Source organism: Hylobates moloch, unplaced genomic scaffold (genome assembly GCF_009828535.3).
Source record: "Hylobates moloch isolate HMO894 unplaced genomic scaffold, HMol_V3 SCAFFOLD_23, whole genome shotgun sequence".
Taxonomy (NCBI): Eukaryota; Metazoa; Chordata; class Mammalia; order Primates; family Hylobatidae; genus Hylobates; species Hylobates moloch.
Genome location: NW_026652298.1, coordinates 20,252,169 through 20,265,329, shown reverse-complemented (window position 1 = coordinate 20,265,329; position 13,161 = coordinate 20,252,169). Strand labels below are relative to the sequence as shown.

Below are 13,161 nucleotides of genomic sequence, written 5' to 3'. Positions count from 1 at the left end.
TTTTTATTATTCAAGAGGAGCCACTAATCCCAGTCCTGGATAAAAGAGACACACCTTTTTCATCTCTGTAGGTCTGGAGTGGTGGGGAAACCCTAGGCTTCGCAGTCAGAGTTGTTGGTGTTAAAACCCTGACTCTGCTATTTAATTAGTTGGGAGAACTAAGGTAATTTACTTACCCTTGAATCTTCATTTTCCACATCTATAATGTGGAGAAAAATTGTTTTGATAGTTGTATAACAAATCTAAAGTACCAAGCATGATACCTTAGATAAATTAAATTAAAACTCTGCTTACCACACTGTTTGATTTCTTATCACCAATTCTTATTGAAACCCTCAACCTTGCTTCAACTCTAGGAAAAGTGATCAATGATCCAAGTAAAACACTTCTCCCCTTTTTCTCCTTTCTTTCCTACCTGATGTTATCAGAGACTTGGATAGCTTTAGCTTTAGTGGAAGAGTATCTTGCTAATCCCAGCGGTTCTATTCTGTCCCATCATGATAGATGGGACATCTGAAGGCCACTCTCTCTCTCAGAAGCAATTATATACTGGAATACCAGAGCTGTCCATATCCAGTAGGAAGCAGATAAGTCAGAGACATAGTGTGCCTGCTGGAAGACCAGGCTTCCCAGTCTGTTTAGCTTACTGGTATCACTTGCTCAAATGACCTGACCTTCTGGACTCTGGACCTTTGCCAACCTTGGCCTCCCACACCTGCTTTAGCGTGTGAGCTTTTCAGGCTGACCCACCTGCTCAGACCTGTGGTTTCTGCTTCAGCCCCCAAGATGAACAGGAGCTACCTGGAGTAGGCTAAGACAGGGAGGGCTCTCAGCCGCTTGGATTTCTACACAGCTGCAAGTCCTTCCCTCTCTTTTCTGATGCTTCCTCTGCCTCACCATTAATGCCTTATAAACTCATTTCTGAGCCCTCATACTTCCCTGCTTTCTTATGGCATTCATCAGTTCATATCAAATCCATTACCAGGTGTATATAGTTGAGTTCATGCCCTCCAAGTTTATGCCCTTTGAAACTAAAATGTCTCTTTGTCGATATTTTTCTAGTATTTTGTTTCTTCCATTACAAACCCATTTCATTTTTTCAAGTTCTCTGTTATCACGGTCTCCATCTTTCTGGTTCCTTGGCCTCACCTTTCTCTCACGTGAAAGCATTTTGAAAAGTAAAGTTGAGGTCCAATACGAGGAATTCTTATTGCACACTTCTTGCCTGACCTTGTTCTCCAAAATTTACCATAAATACTCATCTAGTCATTCTCTGAAAAGTCACCTGGGCACTGCTGTGGGATGACATTTGAGGATAACTACTATGGGCAGAACTGAAAAGCATTATTATCTTTAAGTATGACCTTTCAGAAGTTTGGAGTTATGCATAATTCCTATTCACTAGGTTCTAGGATTCGGTACAAATGAATATTCCTTTTAACTCATGTCAAAAAAATACTATTAGTATTAGCAAATATTCATTGAACACTGACTACCTGCCAGGCACTATGCTAACTATTTTATATGCATAATTTATTTTAATCCCCACAACAAAAAGATAGCGACTATTTGTTGCAGGAAGTCAGGAACCCCAAATGGAGGGACCGGCTGAAGCCATGGCAGAAGAACATAAATTGTGAAGATTTCATGGACATTTATTAGTTCCCCAAATTAATACTTTTATAATTTCTTACGCCTGTCTTTACTGCAATCTCTGAACATAAATTGTTAAGATTTCATGGACACTTATCACTTCCCCCAATCAATACCCTTGTGATTTCCTATGCCTGTCTTTAATCTCTTAATCCCGTCATCTTCTTAAGCTGAGGAGGATGTATGTCGCCTCAGGACCCTGTGATGATTGCATTAACTGCACAAATTGTTTGTAGAGCATGTGTGTTTGAACAATATGAAATGTGCGCACCTTGAAAAAAGAACAGGATAACAGCAATGTTCAGGGAACAAGAGAGACAACCTTAAACTCCGACTGCTGGTGAGCTGGGCAGAACAGAGTCATATTTCCCTTCTGTCAAAAGCAAATGGCAGAAATATCGCTGAATTCTTTTTCTCAGCAAGGAACATCCCTGAGAAAGAGAATGCGTCCCTGAGGGGAGGCCTCTGAAAGATGGCCACTTCGGGGGGCGGCTGTCTTTTATGGTCAAAGCTGTAGGGATGAAACAAGCCCCAGTCTCCTGTAGCACTCCCAGGCTTATTAGGACGAGGAAATTCCTGCCTAATAAATTTTGGTCAGACCGCTTGTCTGCTCTCAAACCCTGTCTCCTGATAAGATGTTATCAATGACAATGCATGCCCGAAACTTCATTAGCAATTTTAATTTTGCCCCAGTCCTGTGGTCCTGTGATCTCACCCTGCCTCCATTTGCCTTGTGATATTCTATTACCTTGTGAAGCACGTGATCTCTGTGACCCACACCCTATTCGTACACTCCCTCCCCTTTTGAAACCACTAATAAAAACTTGCTGGTTTTATGGCTCACGGGGCATCACGGAACCTACCGACATGCGATGTCTCCCCCGGACACCCAGCTTTAAAATTTCTCTCTTTTGTACTCTGTCCCTTTATTTCTCAGACTGGCCGACACTTAGGGAAAATAGAAAAGAACCTACATGACTATCGGGGGCAGGTTCCCCCAATAACTATTACTGTTTCAGATCAAAGGAAATTGGGGGGTTTCCAGGGGCAAATTAACCTAAGGACTCAGAGCTAGTAAGAGGTGGTTACAATTCACAGTTCATATTCTGTTTTTTGAGATGGAGTCTTGCTCTGTCACCAGGGCTGGAGTGCAGTGGCGTGATTTTGGCTCACTGCAACCTCTGCCTCCCAGGTTCAAGCAATTCCCCTGCCTCAGCCTCCTGAGTAGCTGGGACCTACAGGCAAGCGCCACCATGCCCAGCTAATTTTTGTATTTTAGTAGAAATGGGGTTTCACCATGTTGGCCAGGATGATCTCGATCTCCTGACCTCATGATCCACCTGCCTCGGCCTCCCAAAGTGCTGGGATTACAGGTGTGAGCCACCGTGCCCAGCCACAGTTCATATTCTTTTAAATAGATGCTCCACCAAAACCAATATCCCAACAAATAACACCCTCCACCTCGTTCCCTCCAACCCCACAGTCCTGTCCTCCTCCAGAGCACTGCTCAGTAGGTTCCCGCCCTAAGGGCCCCTCACGTTGCTCCTGCCAGCTAACCCAACCCCCTTCATCTACTCATCTTGGAATACTCCATTGATTGTGACTTGTTTTCCTAGTTTGTATCATGCTAATGCTTACACATTTCCATTTTTCTGAAAATGTTTTCTTCATCTCAACCCTTTGACTGTTTCAGGAGACAATAAGCTCCCGAAAGTTTTTTTCTTTTGCAACTCCCCCCACACAAGTAGATGCAGTATACAAGGAGTCTCAATACCGGCAGGCTGAATGGGGGCTATGGTGTCCTTAATGATAAGATAGTCTTTTATAATTGGTCCAAGAAGGTTTTGTGACTCACTGCTCAAACTCTGGGAGTAGTAATATGCCTCAAACTTTATTATTAGCGTGAATCTGAGATAATTTTTTTCCTGTGCTTTTAGTTTTAGGCATTAAAGTTTTGCATATCTTGGTGATATGCGTGCAGCCACTTGCTGACCCAGACCACAAGGTCCCAAATAAGTGACCCAGGTGGCCCAGGTAAGTTAACGGGGAAGAGGACCATGGGCATACTGGCAACATAATAAGAATGACAATAGATAACATTTACTGAATGCTTACCACATGTCAGGCACTATTTTGTGTACCATAAGTATATAAGCTCATTAATTGCAACAATGCCACGAGTTAGGTGCCACCAATAAGATGCAGTTAGCACATGGGTTTCTCTCAAGGCTTGGTAAAGGGCCTGGAGGATCTGTCTCCATCCCCTCCTCCTCCCTACATCTACAGCTTTCTTAGCCACGTCTCATGTCTTCAGCATCTAGCCATGTCTTTTTTTTTTTTTTTTTTGAGACGGAGTCTGCTCTGTCGCCCAGGCTGGAGTGCAGTGGCGCAATCTCGGCTCACTGCAAGCTCCGCCTCCCGGGTTCACGCCATTCTCCTGCCTCAGCCTCTCCGAGTAGCTGGGACTACAGGTGCCCGCCACCACGCCCGGCTACTTTTTTGTATTTTTAGTAGAGACGGGGTTTCATTGTGGTCTCGATCTCCTGACCTCGTGATCCGCCCGCCTTGGCCTCCCAAAGTGCTGGGATTACAAGCGTGAGCCACCGCGCCCGGCCTAGCCATGTCTTATATATGAGCATATCTACCTCTCTCCAACCTGTGTACAAACTCCTGGAAGCGGCAGCTGTGTTGACTCTTCTTACAAGGGTGATACCGTAATTTTCACAGAAAGGAATTCAATAAATGACTGTTGATTTGAATGAAAACCTTGGGAGAGCAAGTCATTGTATACATTTAGGCATAATTTTATTATAATACATTTATTATATTTCAAGGCTTACCTTAAACCATAATCACTTACATTTAAATTAGTGCAGGCTATGCTTTCTGGATTCATGATTTGAGAAAAAATGGACATAGCTTTTGCCACCTCATTCTAGAAGGAAGAGAAACAAATCATATTCCATATCATAGGAACTAATGTTATTGTAAAAGATCACTTAGAGAAGGCAGTATGTCCCTATTAAGGTGACCTCAGGGTTTTGACATCCACAAAGAAAAAATATTTCGGAAATCAAAACTAAACATTCCATAAAATGCTGCATCCAGTCGCATATTGTTGAATGTTTTAACAACCTGCCTGAGTCTAGTTTTTAAGATGCAGGCATAAAGTTGGCATTTCCCCTTCTCCTATTGGAATCAGCTTCTAAAAAAATAGGAATGAGAAACAAAGTGCAAAGCCTGTCTTTGACATACATAATTAGAACATAGAAACCTCAAGCCACAGCACAGCTGGAAACACTGCCAGAAACATTGGAAATGGAGGCTGGCAGGGTTCAGGAGAAAGCAGTCAGAGGCAGACAGTGCTCTGTATCTCACAGAGAACCTACAACAGTACAGCTCTCAAAGGTAAGGGCACAACCTGAAGTACAAAACCTAAATTCCTATTTACAATGATGAGAACAGAGCATAGGACTAGTAAAGAGAACTTCCATGGATCCTTGTGGTGGCAGAGATGAGGCTAGCCAAACGTTTCCATAGATAAGACATACTCATAGGAAACAGTATGTTCTTAGGAACAGCAGCAGCAGAGAAGAGACTGCGTACCAAAAACCACCTCAGTGCCTACTTCTGTTGACTTAAAAGAAATGAGGCCTGTGCATACTTATAGACAAAAACTCTGGGTTATATGAAGAAAAATCCTGCTAGCCTAGAACAGTGCTCTGGTATCCCGCTCTGTTGTTCTCTCTTTCTCTGACATGAATCTAGAAATGACTGGTCTAAAAGAAACAAGTTTTTCTTTTATTTTTTGAATTTTTATTTTTATTTATTTATTTTATTTTATTTATTATTATTTTTTTGAGATGGAGTCTTGCTCTGTTGCCCAGGCTGGAGTGCAGTGGCATAATCTCGGCTCACTGCAAGCTCTGCCTCCTGGGTTCACACCATTCTCCTGCCTCAGCCTCCAGAGTAGCTGGGACTACAGGCTCCCGCCACCACGCCCGGATAATTTTTTTTTTTTTTTTTGAGACGGAGTCTCGCTCTGTCACCCAGGCTGGAGTGCAGTGGCGCGATCTCGGCTCACTGCAACCTCCACCTCCCGGGTTCACGCCATTCTCCTGCCTCAGCCTTTCCGAGTAGCTGAGACTACAGGCGCCCGCCACCACGCCCGGCTAATTTTTTGTATTTTTAGTAGAGACGGGGTTTCACCGTGGTCTCGATCTCCTGACCTCGTGATCCGCCCGCCTCGGCCTCCCACAGTGCTGGGATTACAAGCGTGAGCCACCGCGCCCGGCCAATTTTTTTTGTATTTTCAGTAGAGACGGGGTTTTACCGTGTTAGCCAGGTTGGTCTTGATCTCCTGACCTCCTGATCTGCCCGCCTCAGCCCCCCAAAGTGCTGGGATTACAGGTGTTAGCCACTGCGCCTGGCCAGAATTTTTATTTTTTAGAGACAGAGTCTTGCTCTGTCACCCAGGCTGGAGGGTAGTGGTGGAATCACGGCTCACTGCAGGCTCAAACTCCTGGGCACAAGCTATTTTCCTGCCTCAGTCTCCTGAGCAGCAAGGACTACAGGCATGTACTATGTACTACTGCACCTGTTTTATTTATTTATTTATTTATTTTTTGTAGAGACAGGGTCTCCCTATGTTGTCTTGGCTGGTCTCAAACTCCTGGCCTCAAGTGATCCTCCCCCCTCCCAAAGTGCTGGGATTACAGGCAGAAGCCACTGTGCTAGGCCTGAAACTTACACTTTTCAATGATGAATAGTCAAAAAAGAACCACCACATGATACTCATAAAGATGATATTTTTAAAAAGAGGAAAGGAACACAGTAGAACAAAATTAAAAAAATAACTGGTACAGTGGCTCACACCTGTAATCCCGGCACTTTGGGAGGCTGTGGCAGGCAGATCACTTGAGATCAGGAGTTCAAGACCAGCCTGGCCAATATGGTGAAACCCTGTCTCTACTAAAATACAAAAATTAGCTGGGCATGGCCAACATGGTGAAACCCTATCTCTACTAAAATACAAAAATTTAGCTGGACACACGCCTACTAAAGTACAAAAATTTGGCTGGGCGCATGCCTGTAATCCCAGCTACTCAGGAAGCTGAGGCAGGAGAATCACTTTAACCCAGGAGGCGGAGGTTGCAGTGAGCCGAAATCGCGCCACTGCATTCCAGCTTGGGAGACAGAGTGAGACTCTGTCTCAAAAAAGAAAAGAAAATAACTGGCCAATGAAGAAACTCTAATTGAAAAATATTTCCATGGATATAGCAGATAGAAATGAGAAAAATGAACAAGATCACGTCAATCAAGTGGAAAAAAATCAGGCAGGCCTTAGATTTCTCCACAGCAATATTCCATACTAGAAGACAGAAAAGCAATGCCTAAAAGTACCTCAAGAAAAGCAAATGTCACCTTGAAATTGTAAATCTGGCCAAACTGTAGTTCAAGTACAAAAACAACAGGCAAATAAAATAATTTAAAATACCAAGAACTCAGGGGATATTGTTCCTCCAAAGAATTTACTAAAATACTCACTTCAGCCAACAAAGAGAAAACTGGAAAAACAACTAGCACCAAACAACCTATTTAACTATACAAAGGACTCAAAAGTGGGGAGTATGGCTATAGAACAGAGTGTAAATGTTATATGCCTGGACAATGAAGCAATGTTAATACTAATGACAGAAAGAGATGAAAGGTAGAAAAGGCATTCCCATTTCCTTATCTTTATTATCAGCAGGCCAAAAAATATCACTTAAAATCAGGCCGAGGCGAGTGGATCACGAGGTCAGGAGATTGAGACCATCCTGGCTAACATGGTGAAACCCCGTCTCTACTAAAAATACAAAAAAATTAGCCAGGCGTGGTGGCAGGCGCCTGTAGTCCCAGCTACTCGGGAGGCTGAGGCAGGGGAATGGCATGAACCCGGGAGGCGGAGCTTGCAGTGAGCCGAGATCGTACCACTGCACTCCAGGCTGGGTGACAGAGCGAGACTCCGTTTCAAAAAAAAAAAAAAACTGACAAATCAAGTACATTTAAGAGTAAAGTGAACACTATCAGAGTAAAATACCAGCTAAAATTGGGTATTGGATGGGGGAGGAAGAAAATAAGATGAAAAACAGAGGAAATATAGTAATTTCACCATTACTTATATTAGGGAATTAACAGGTCTTGTCAAAAGAATAATTAAGAAAATCAAAACTATGGTTTTAAAGTCACCACTAGAGCAAAAATAACAACTAGAGAAAATAACCACATGGCATAAGAGAGTAGAAAAAGTTATAGAAACAGAAAGCATCAAATGAGACCCAAGATCAAATATATGTCACATTAATATAAACGGATTATATTAAAAGATTAGTATCACATTATAAAGCAACACAGAAATTTATGCAGTATATAAGAGACAAAGCTAAAACAAAACCATTCAAAAAGATTGCAAAAATAAAGGATAGGAAAAGCTGTATATCGGTCAAATGCAAACCTGATCGAAACAAAGAGAGAAACAAGCAAAAAGAAGGGTGGAGATATTAATAAGGTTGAATTCAGGGCAAAAGCAGTAAACATGACCTAGATAGGCACTTTATAATGCTAAAGTGAGGGATTCACAATGATGATGTAACAGTGATGATATATCTGTGCACCAAACAGTATAACTTAGATGTAAATAAAAACTACAGGAGCTATACAAAGAAAGAAAAACACATGCCTTCGAAGAGACTTTAATTCACCTCACTCACCTCATGACAGACTAAGAAGACAAAATAATTCCCCTGGACAGCAAGAGAAGCTTAGAAAGTTAAAGAAATGATCTTGGCCCAGCAGAAGCCTGGAAAGTGTACAATCTCTTAAGTTTTGTCCTTCAATGACTCTCCCCAGCAATATATGGAAATGGATCACCCTCACGTTTTGATTTCTAATTAATAATAAGAGTTCTCCAGCTATATTTTACCAGCCAGGAAAATAACCTGGCTTGGTTACTATTTTTCTGCTGTAAAATTTCCTTTTACTACATAGGAAACATATAAAGCATTTCATATTTTTTAGGCTCTGGAATAGGAAATCTCAGGAGAGGCTCTTCCAGAGAGATGGTGTTCCAGAGTTCCAGCTCTAACTCTGTCCATCACTGAGGCATGACCTCAGGGAGGTCCCCTCTTATGTCTGGGTCTCTGCTACCTCCACCTGTCCAGTCAGGGGAATGAGGTTAAATGATCACTAAAGTCTCACCCAAATAACAGTAGTAGTTGGATATAACTATGAAATATGTGATGGATCCCACTTCTACAATGGGCTGACACAGCAGTCCTCATTCATCTGAGGCTAATTCAACTTTGGAGAGCATTAAATTAAACTGTTCTCTGAGAACATTACAACGTAATCTGATAACTTGCAATTTTCATTTTAATTACTTAAGAAATTTCTCTACCCTTCTATTTAGAAATGCATGTTAGGTCCCCAACTGTAAATAAAATCATTCTTTGCCGGTATAGGTATAGATATAGGTTGCCATGGCAACAAAGGCATTGGTCTCTTTATGGTGACTACTTCTTTATGATGCAGTCAGAAGGAAAAAAGGAAAAGCAAGGACAAATAAAAGTAATGAAGTCCTGGCCACTCCCAATTTACTTAATACACCACAAGGCTTTACCTGATTCAAAGCTAATGCCACAGCGAAACAGGATGCTCTCCTGGAGAGAATTTCTCCTTTGAGTAGAGCTTCTTCTCTTAATGTAGTACAGATTTTGAAAGACTCGGGGCTATTCTGTAAGGAGACAGGATTGTTCGATTAATGTTATAAACCTTTAAGTTCAATAAAATGATTAATAGTGCTCAGTATTTACAGTTCCTTTTGTAAGGATTTCCTAGAGCCTCCCTCAAGCCACTTAAAAGATTAAGCCCCATATAAAGACTATTTGAAAATACACCAGGCTACTGATACGTTAGCAGGTCAAATCTAAATTAACTTTATTTTTAAAACTCATTTTCAATTTTCTGAATTGGGGCAGTTTTAACTAGAAAACATACACATCTCTTTGTATCTGGGCAGGCTAGTTTCTAGACACAGACCCCATAATTTACGAGTATAAAGGTTCTGCCTGCTACTATATGAAATAGCTGATTAAGGCTCAACAACACCAGGAAACTGTTCCTGGGAGATTTCCAATCTGAAAATATTCATATGTCAAATATTTGAAAACACGAACACTAATTTGAACATAAATTATAAAAGAATCCCATGAAAACAGAAACCTTTAAAAAAAAATCCAAGAATGTCAGTGATATAAAAACAGCAGTGGTAAAACCAAATCCTCTTCCTTTGTGCATGCTGCGGGGGATTAGGTTTATGAGAGCAGCCTGGCTGTGCAACTATGTCATCTGTCATAACCGGAGTTGCAACTCCTGTCAAAATAGAGTTCAAATGGGATGAGAGAGGACAGTTCCCAGAATTGATGTGGAATTTGTACTGGCTGACCAGATCACTTTTTCAACTCATCTCCACTGGGTGAAACAAGTTATTCTTGGACACGACACAGGGGAGAAAAGTCCTCTGGCCTTTCCTAAGTAGAATTTATTTATTTATTTTATTTTTTGAGACAGAGTCTCGCTCTGTTGCCCAGGCTGGAGTGCAATGGCGCGATTTCAGCTCACTGCAACCTCTGCCTCCCCAGTTCAAACGATTCTCCTGTCTCAGCCTCCAAAGTAGCTGGGATTACAGGTATGTGCCACCACTGGCTAATTTTTGTATTTTTAGTAGAGACAAGGTTTCACCATGTTGGCCAGGCTGGTCTCAAACTCCTGACCTCAGGTGATCCGCCTGCCTCAGCCTCCCAAAGTGCTGGGATTACAGGTGTGAGCCACTACGCATGGCCTCTAAGTAGAACTGAAATTCTCGTCATTGCAGTATACACTCAGGGAGGCATCCCTAAGTAGAGGACAAGAAGGCTGGGAATTACAATGCTGAATAAGTGATGCTCTAGTGCTGTGTGGTGGTTTTTTTTTTTGGTTTTTTTTGGCCTCCTAGAATCGTAGAGTGGTATGAATGGAAAGAATTATTGAATCCAGAGGTCAGCAAACTATGACACTTGGGCTAAATGTAGCCTACAGCTAAGAATGACTTTAACATTTTTAAAGGCCTGTAAAAACAAAAACAAAGAATATGGGGCAGATATCATATGAGGCAGAGACATGTGGCCCCCAAAGCCTAAAATATTTACTATCTAGCCTTTCATAAAAAAAGTTTGCTGACTCCCAAATCTAACCATCTCATTTGTAAAATGAGATAGGTGATCAGTTCACAGCTATATAAGTCATATATATAAGCTATATAATACCAAAGTTGGACTAGACTCCAAGTTTCTCAATTTCCACTTGGTTTTCTTTCCACTATAACCCAGCTATCCCCTTGTTTTGGAAAACTGGTATTGCTACACTCTTCAGGGGAATTTTTCAACAGCCCATGTTCTTCTACTTCGCTTCGTGTTCCTTTGTTTTTAGTATAAAGAGGTTTTGTGTGCCAGGTTTCCAAAGTTTAAATGATACGAATGACAAGAGTAATACATTAAACATTGATCATTTCACTATTTCAACGATCAGTCACTAAACATTGAAGAAAGAGTTTCTATGGGCAAGAAATAATCCTGGTACAGTAATAATAAAATAACTTTTTTTTTTTTGCGACAGAGTCTCACTCTGTCACCCAGGCTGGAGTGCGGTGGCGCAACCTTGGCTCACTGCAACCTCTGCCTCCTGGGTTCAAGCAATTCTCCTGCCTCAGCCTCCAGAGTAGCTGGGATTACAAAGTGCATGCCACCACGCCTGGCTCATTTTTTGTACTGATAAAAGAACGTATAAGTCATGGTCTCTGTCCTCAGACTTCATTTTCATGTCACATACATTTATTAAAGAACTACTGGATACTAGGCACTGTGTTAGGTGGTGGGATACAAAGAAACCTCAAGGAGCTCACACTCAAGTGGAGACAATGGAACGTGCATCTACTAAGTACAACATTAAGCTGTGTCAGAACTACCAGGGAGGCGATACAAATAGAGCACAATTAAGGGATATCTGGAGGTGACAAACATCACTTCCAGTTTCGGTGATTACAAAAGCCTTCACATATGAGGACAAAGTAGTCCTTGAGCTTACCAATGAAGGAAGCTAAGATTTCCATAGACAAGGACAACAGGGAAGATGGATCTAGCAGAGTCCAGCATGCGAGATGACTTTAAAGCAGAGCCTGAACCCAACACATTGCCTCTTGTTCTCACTGTCTACACAATCACCAGAGAAGAGTGAAAGATGAAAAAATTACTTTTCCCATAAAACTGTCTGATATGGCTAACTTGAGTTTTCTAAAAATAAAAACATTTAAAATTAAAACATTTGCACCAGATGGAAAACAGACTTCAGAGGAACTGAATTTTATTTGTAGAGAGAAAAAAAAATCCTCTCTCAAAGACTACACACAATGCTCTCAAAGTTAATAGGAAAGAGGCTTACCAGTTTGTAGCAAATTGCAAAAGCAAGAACATAGGTATCTTTCGTGAACCTCACATCTTGGTTTTTCATCTCTATCAATACTTCCAAAGCACCTGCCAAAAGTGAAGAGTGGATCACAGTGTTAGTCAGAGTTCCTCTACTGTTGGCCCCCAAAGCTCTCATCTGTTCAGCACCATCTACAGAAAAGTGTATTTCAACAAAATAAAAGCTATTTCTCAAAGTCATTTAGCAATTAACTAAATGTTGAAATAAACTATCAGGTCAAACATGAAGAACTAATGTTTTAAAAGCTGCTTCACAATTTTAGCCTAAGTAAAATCTGGGATATTTAGTTTAAGGGATGACATGCAATGCGATGTCTTCAAACTTCATAAGGTCTCTAGAATTCAGCCACTTATCAGGGATATAAGAATCATTTTTGCATGACTCATTTTTCCCCCTATGCCAGCAAACATGGCAGAATTTTTCGGCAAATAGAAATTGCAGTACTTACTTTTATATTTGCCTTTGATAAATAACATATCCATCAAAATATTGAATGATGTGGAGTCTGAGAAGAAACCTCGTAAATGCTAACAAAGAAGAACAATACAGTTTGGTTAAAAGTTAAAACTATTTATTGAGGAGGTACTTTTACTGTCTCTTATCTAGCCAGGTCTTATTTTTCTACATACTTTACTCATTTGGCCTTCTGAATTCTCTAATATATTTTATATACCCAGGTTTTATTTTTGAAAAGTTGGCTGGGCATGGTGGCTCACGCCTATAATCCTAGCACTTTGGGAGCCCAAGGCAGGTGGATCACGAGGTCGGAAGTTCAAGACCAGCCTGGCCAACATGGTGAAACCCTGTCTCTACTAAAAATACAAAAATTAGCTGGGCATGGTGGTGGGCACCTGTAATCCCAGCTACTCAGGAGGCTGAGGCAGAGAATTGCTTGAACCCAGGAGGTGGAGGTTGCAGTAAGCCGAGATCGCGCCACTGCACTCTAGC

At 41.4% G+C, this 13,161-nt stretch overlaps 1 protein-coding gene across 4 annotated transcripts in view; it reads right to left on the bottom strand.

Moving 5' to 3' along the window:
• PTCD2 (pentatricopeptide repeat domain 2) overlaps window positions 1-13,161 on the bottom strand; it is a 110,829-nt gene that overhangs the window by 83,207 nt on the left and 14,461 nt on the right. For all 4 annotated transcript variants that reach the window (XR_009211798.1, XR_009211797.1, XM_032145302.2 and 1 more), the window contains exons 5-8: window positions 12,662-12,740; window positions 12,169-12,260; window positions 9,314-9,427; window positions 4,514-4,588 (exon numbers count right to left, since the gene is read on the bottom strand). Coding sequence is in view for 2 of the 4 variants with exons in the window: in XM_032145302.2 (XP_032001193.1) it covers window positions 4,514-4,588; window positions 9,314-9,427; window positions 12,169-12,260; window positions 12,662-12,740 (360 nt within the window). In the remaining 2 variants the exon portion in view is untranslated. The remainder of the gene's footprint in view (window positions 1-4,513; window positions 4,589-9,313; window positions 9,428-12,168; window positions 12,261-12,661; window positions 12,741-13,161) is intronic.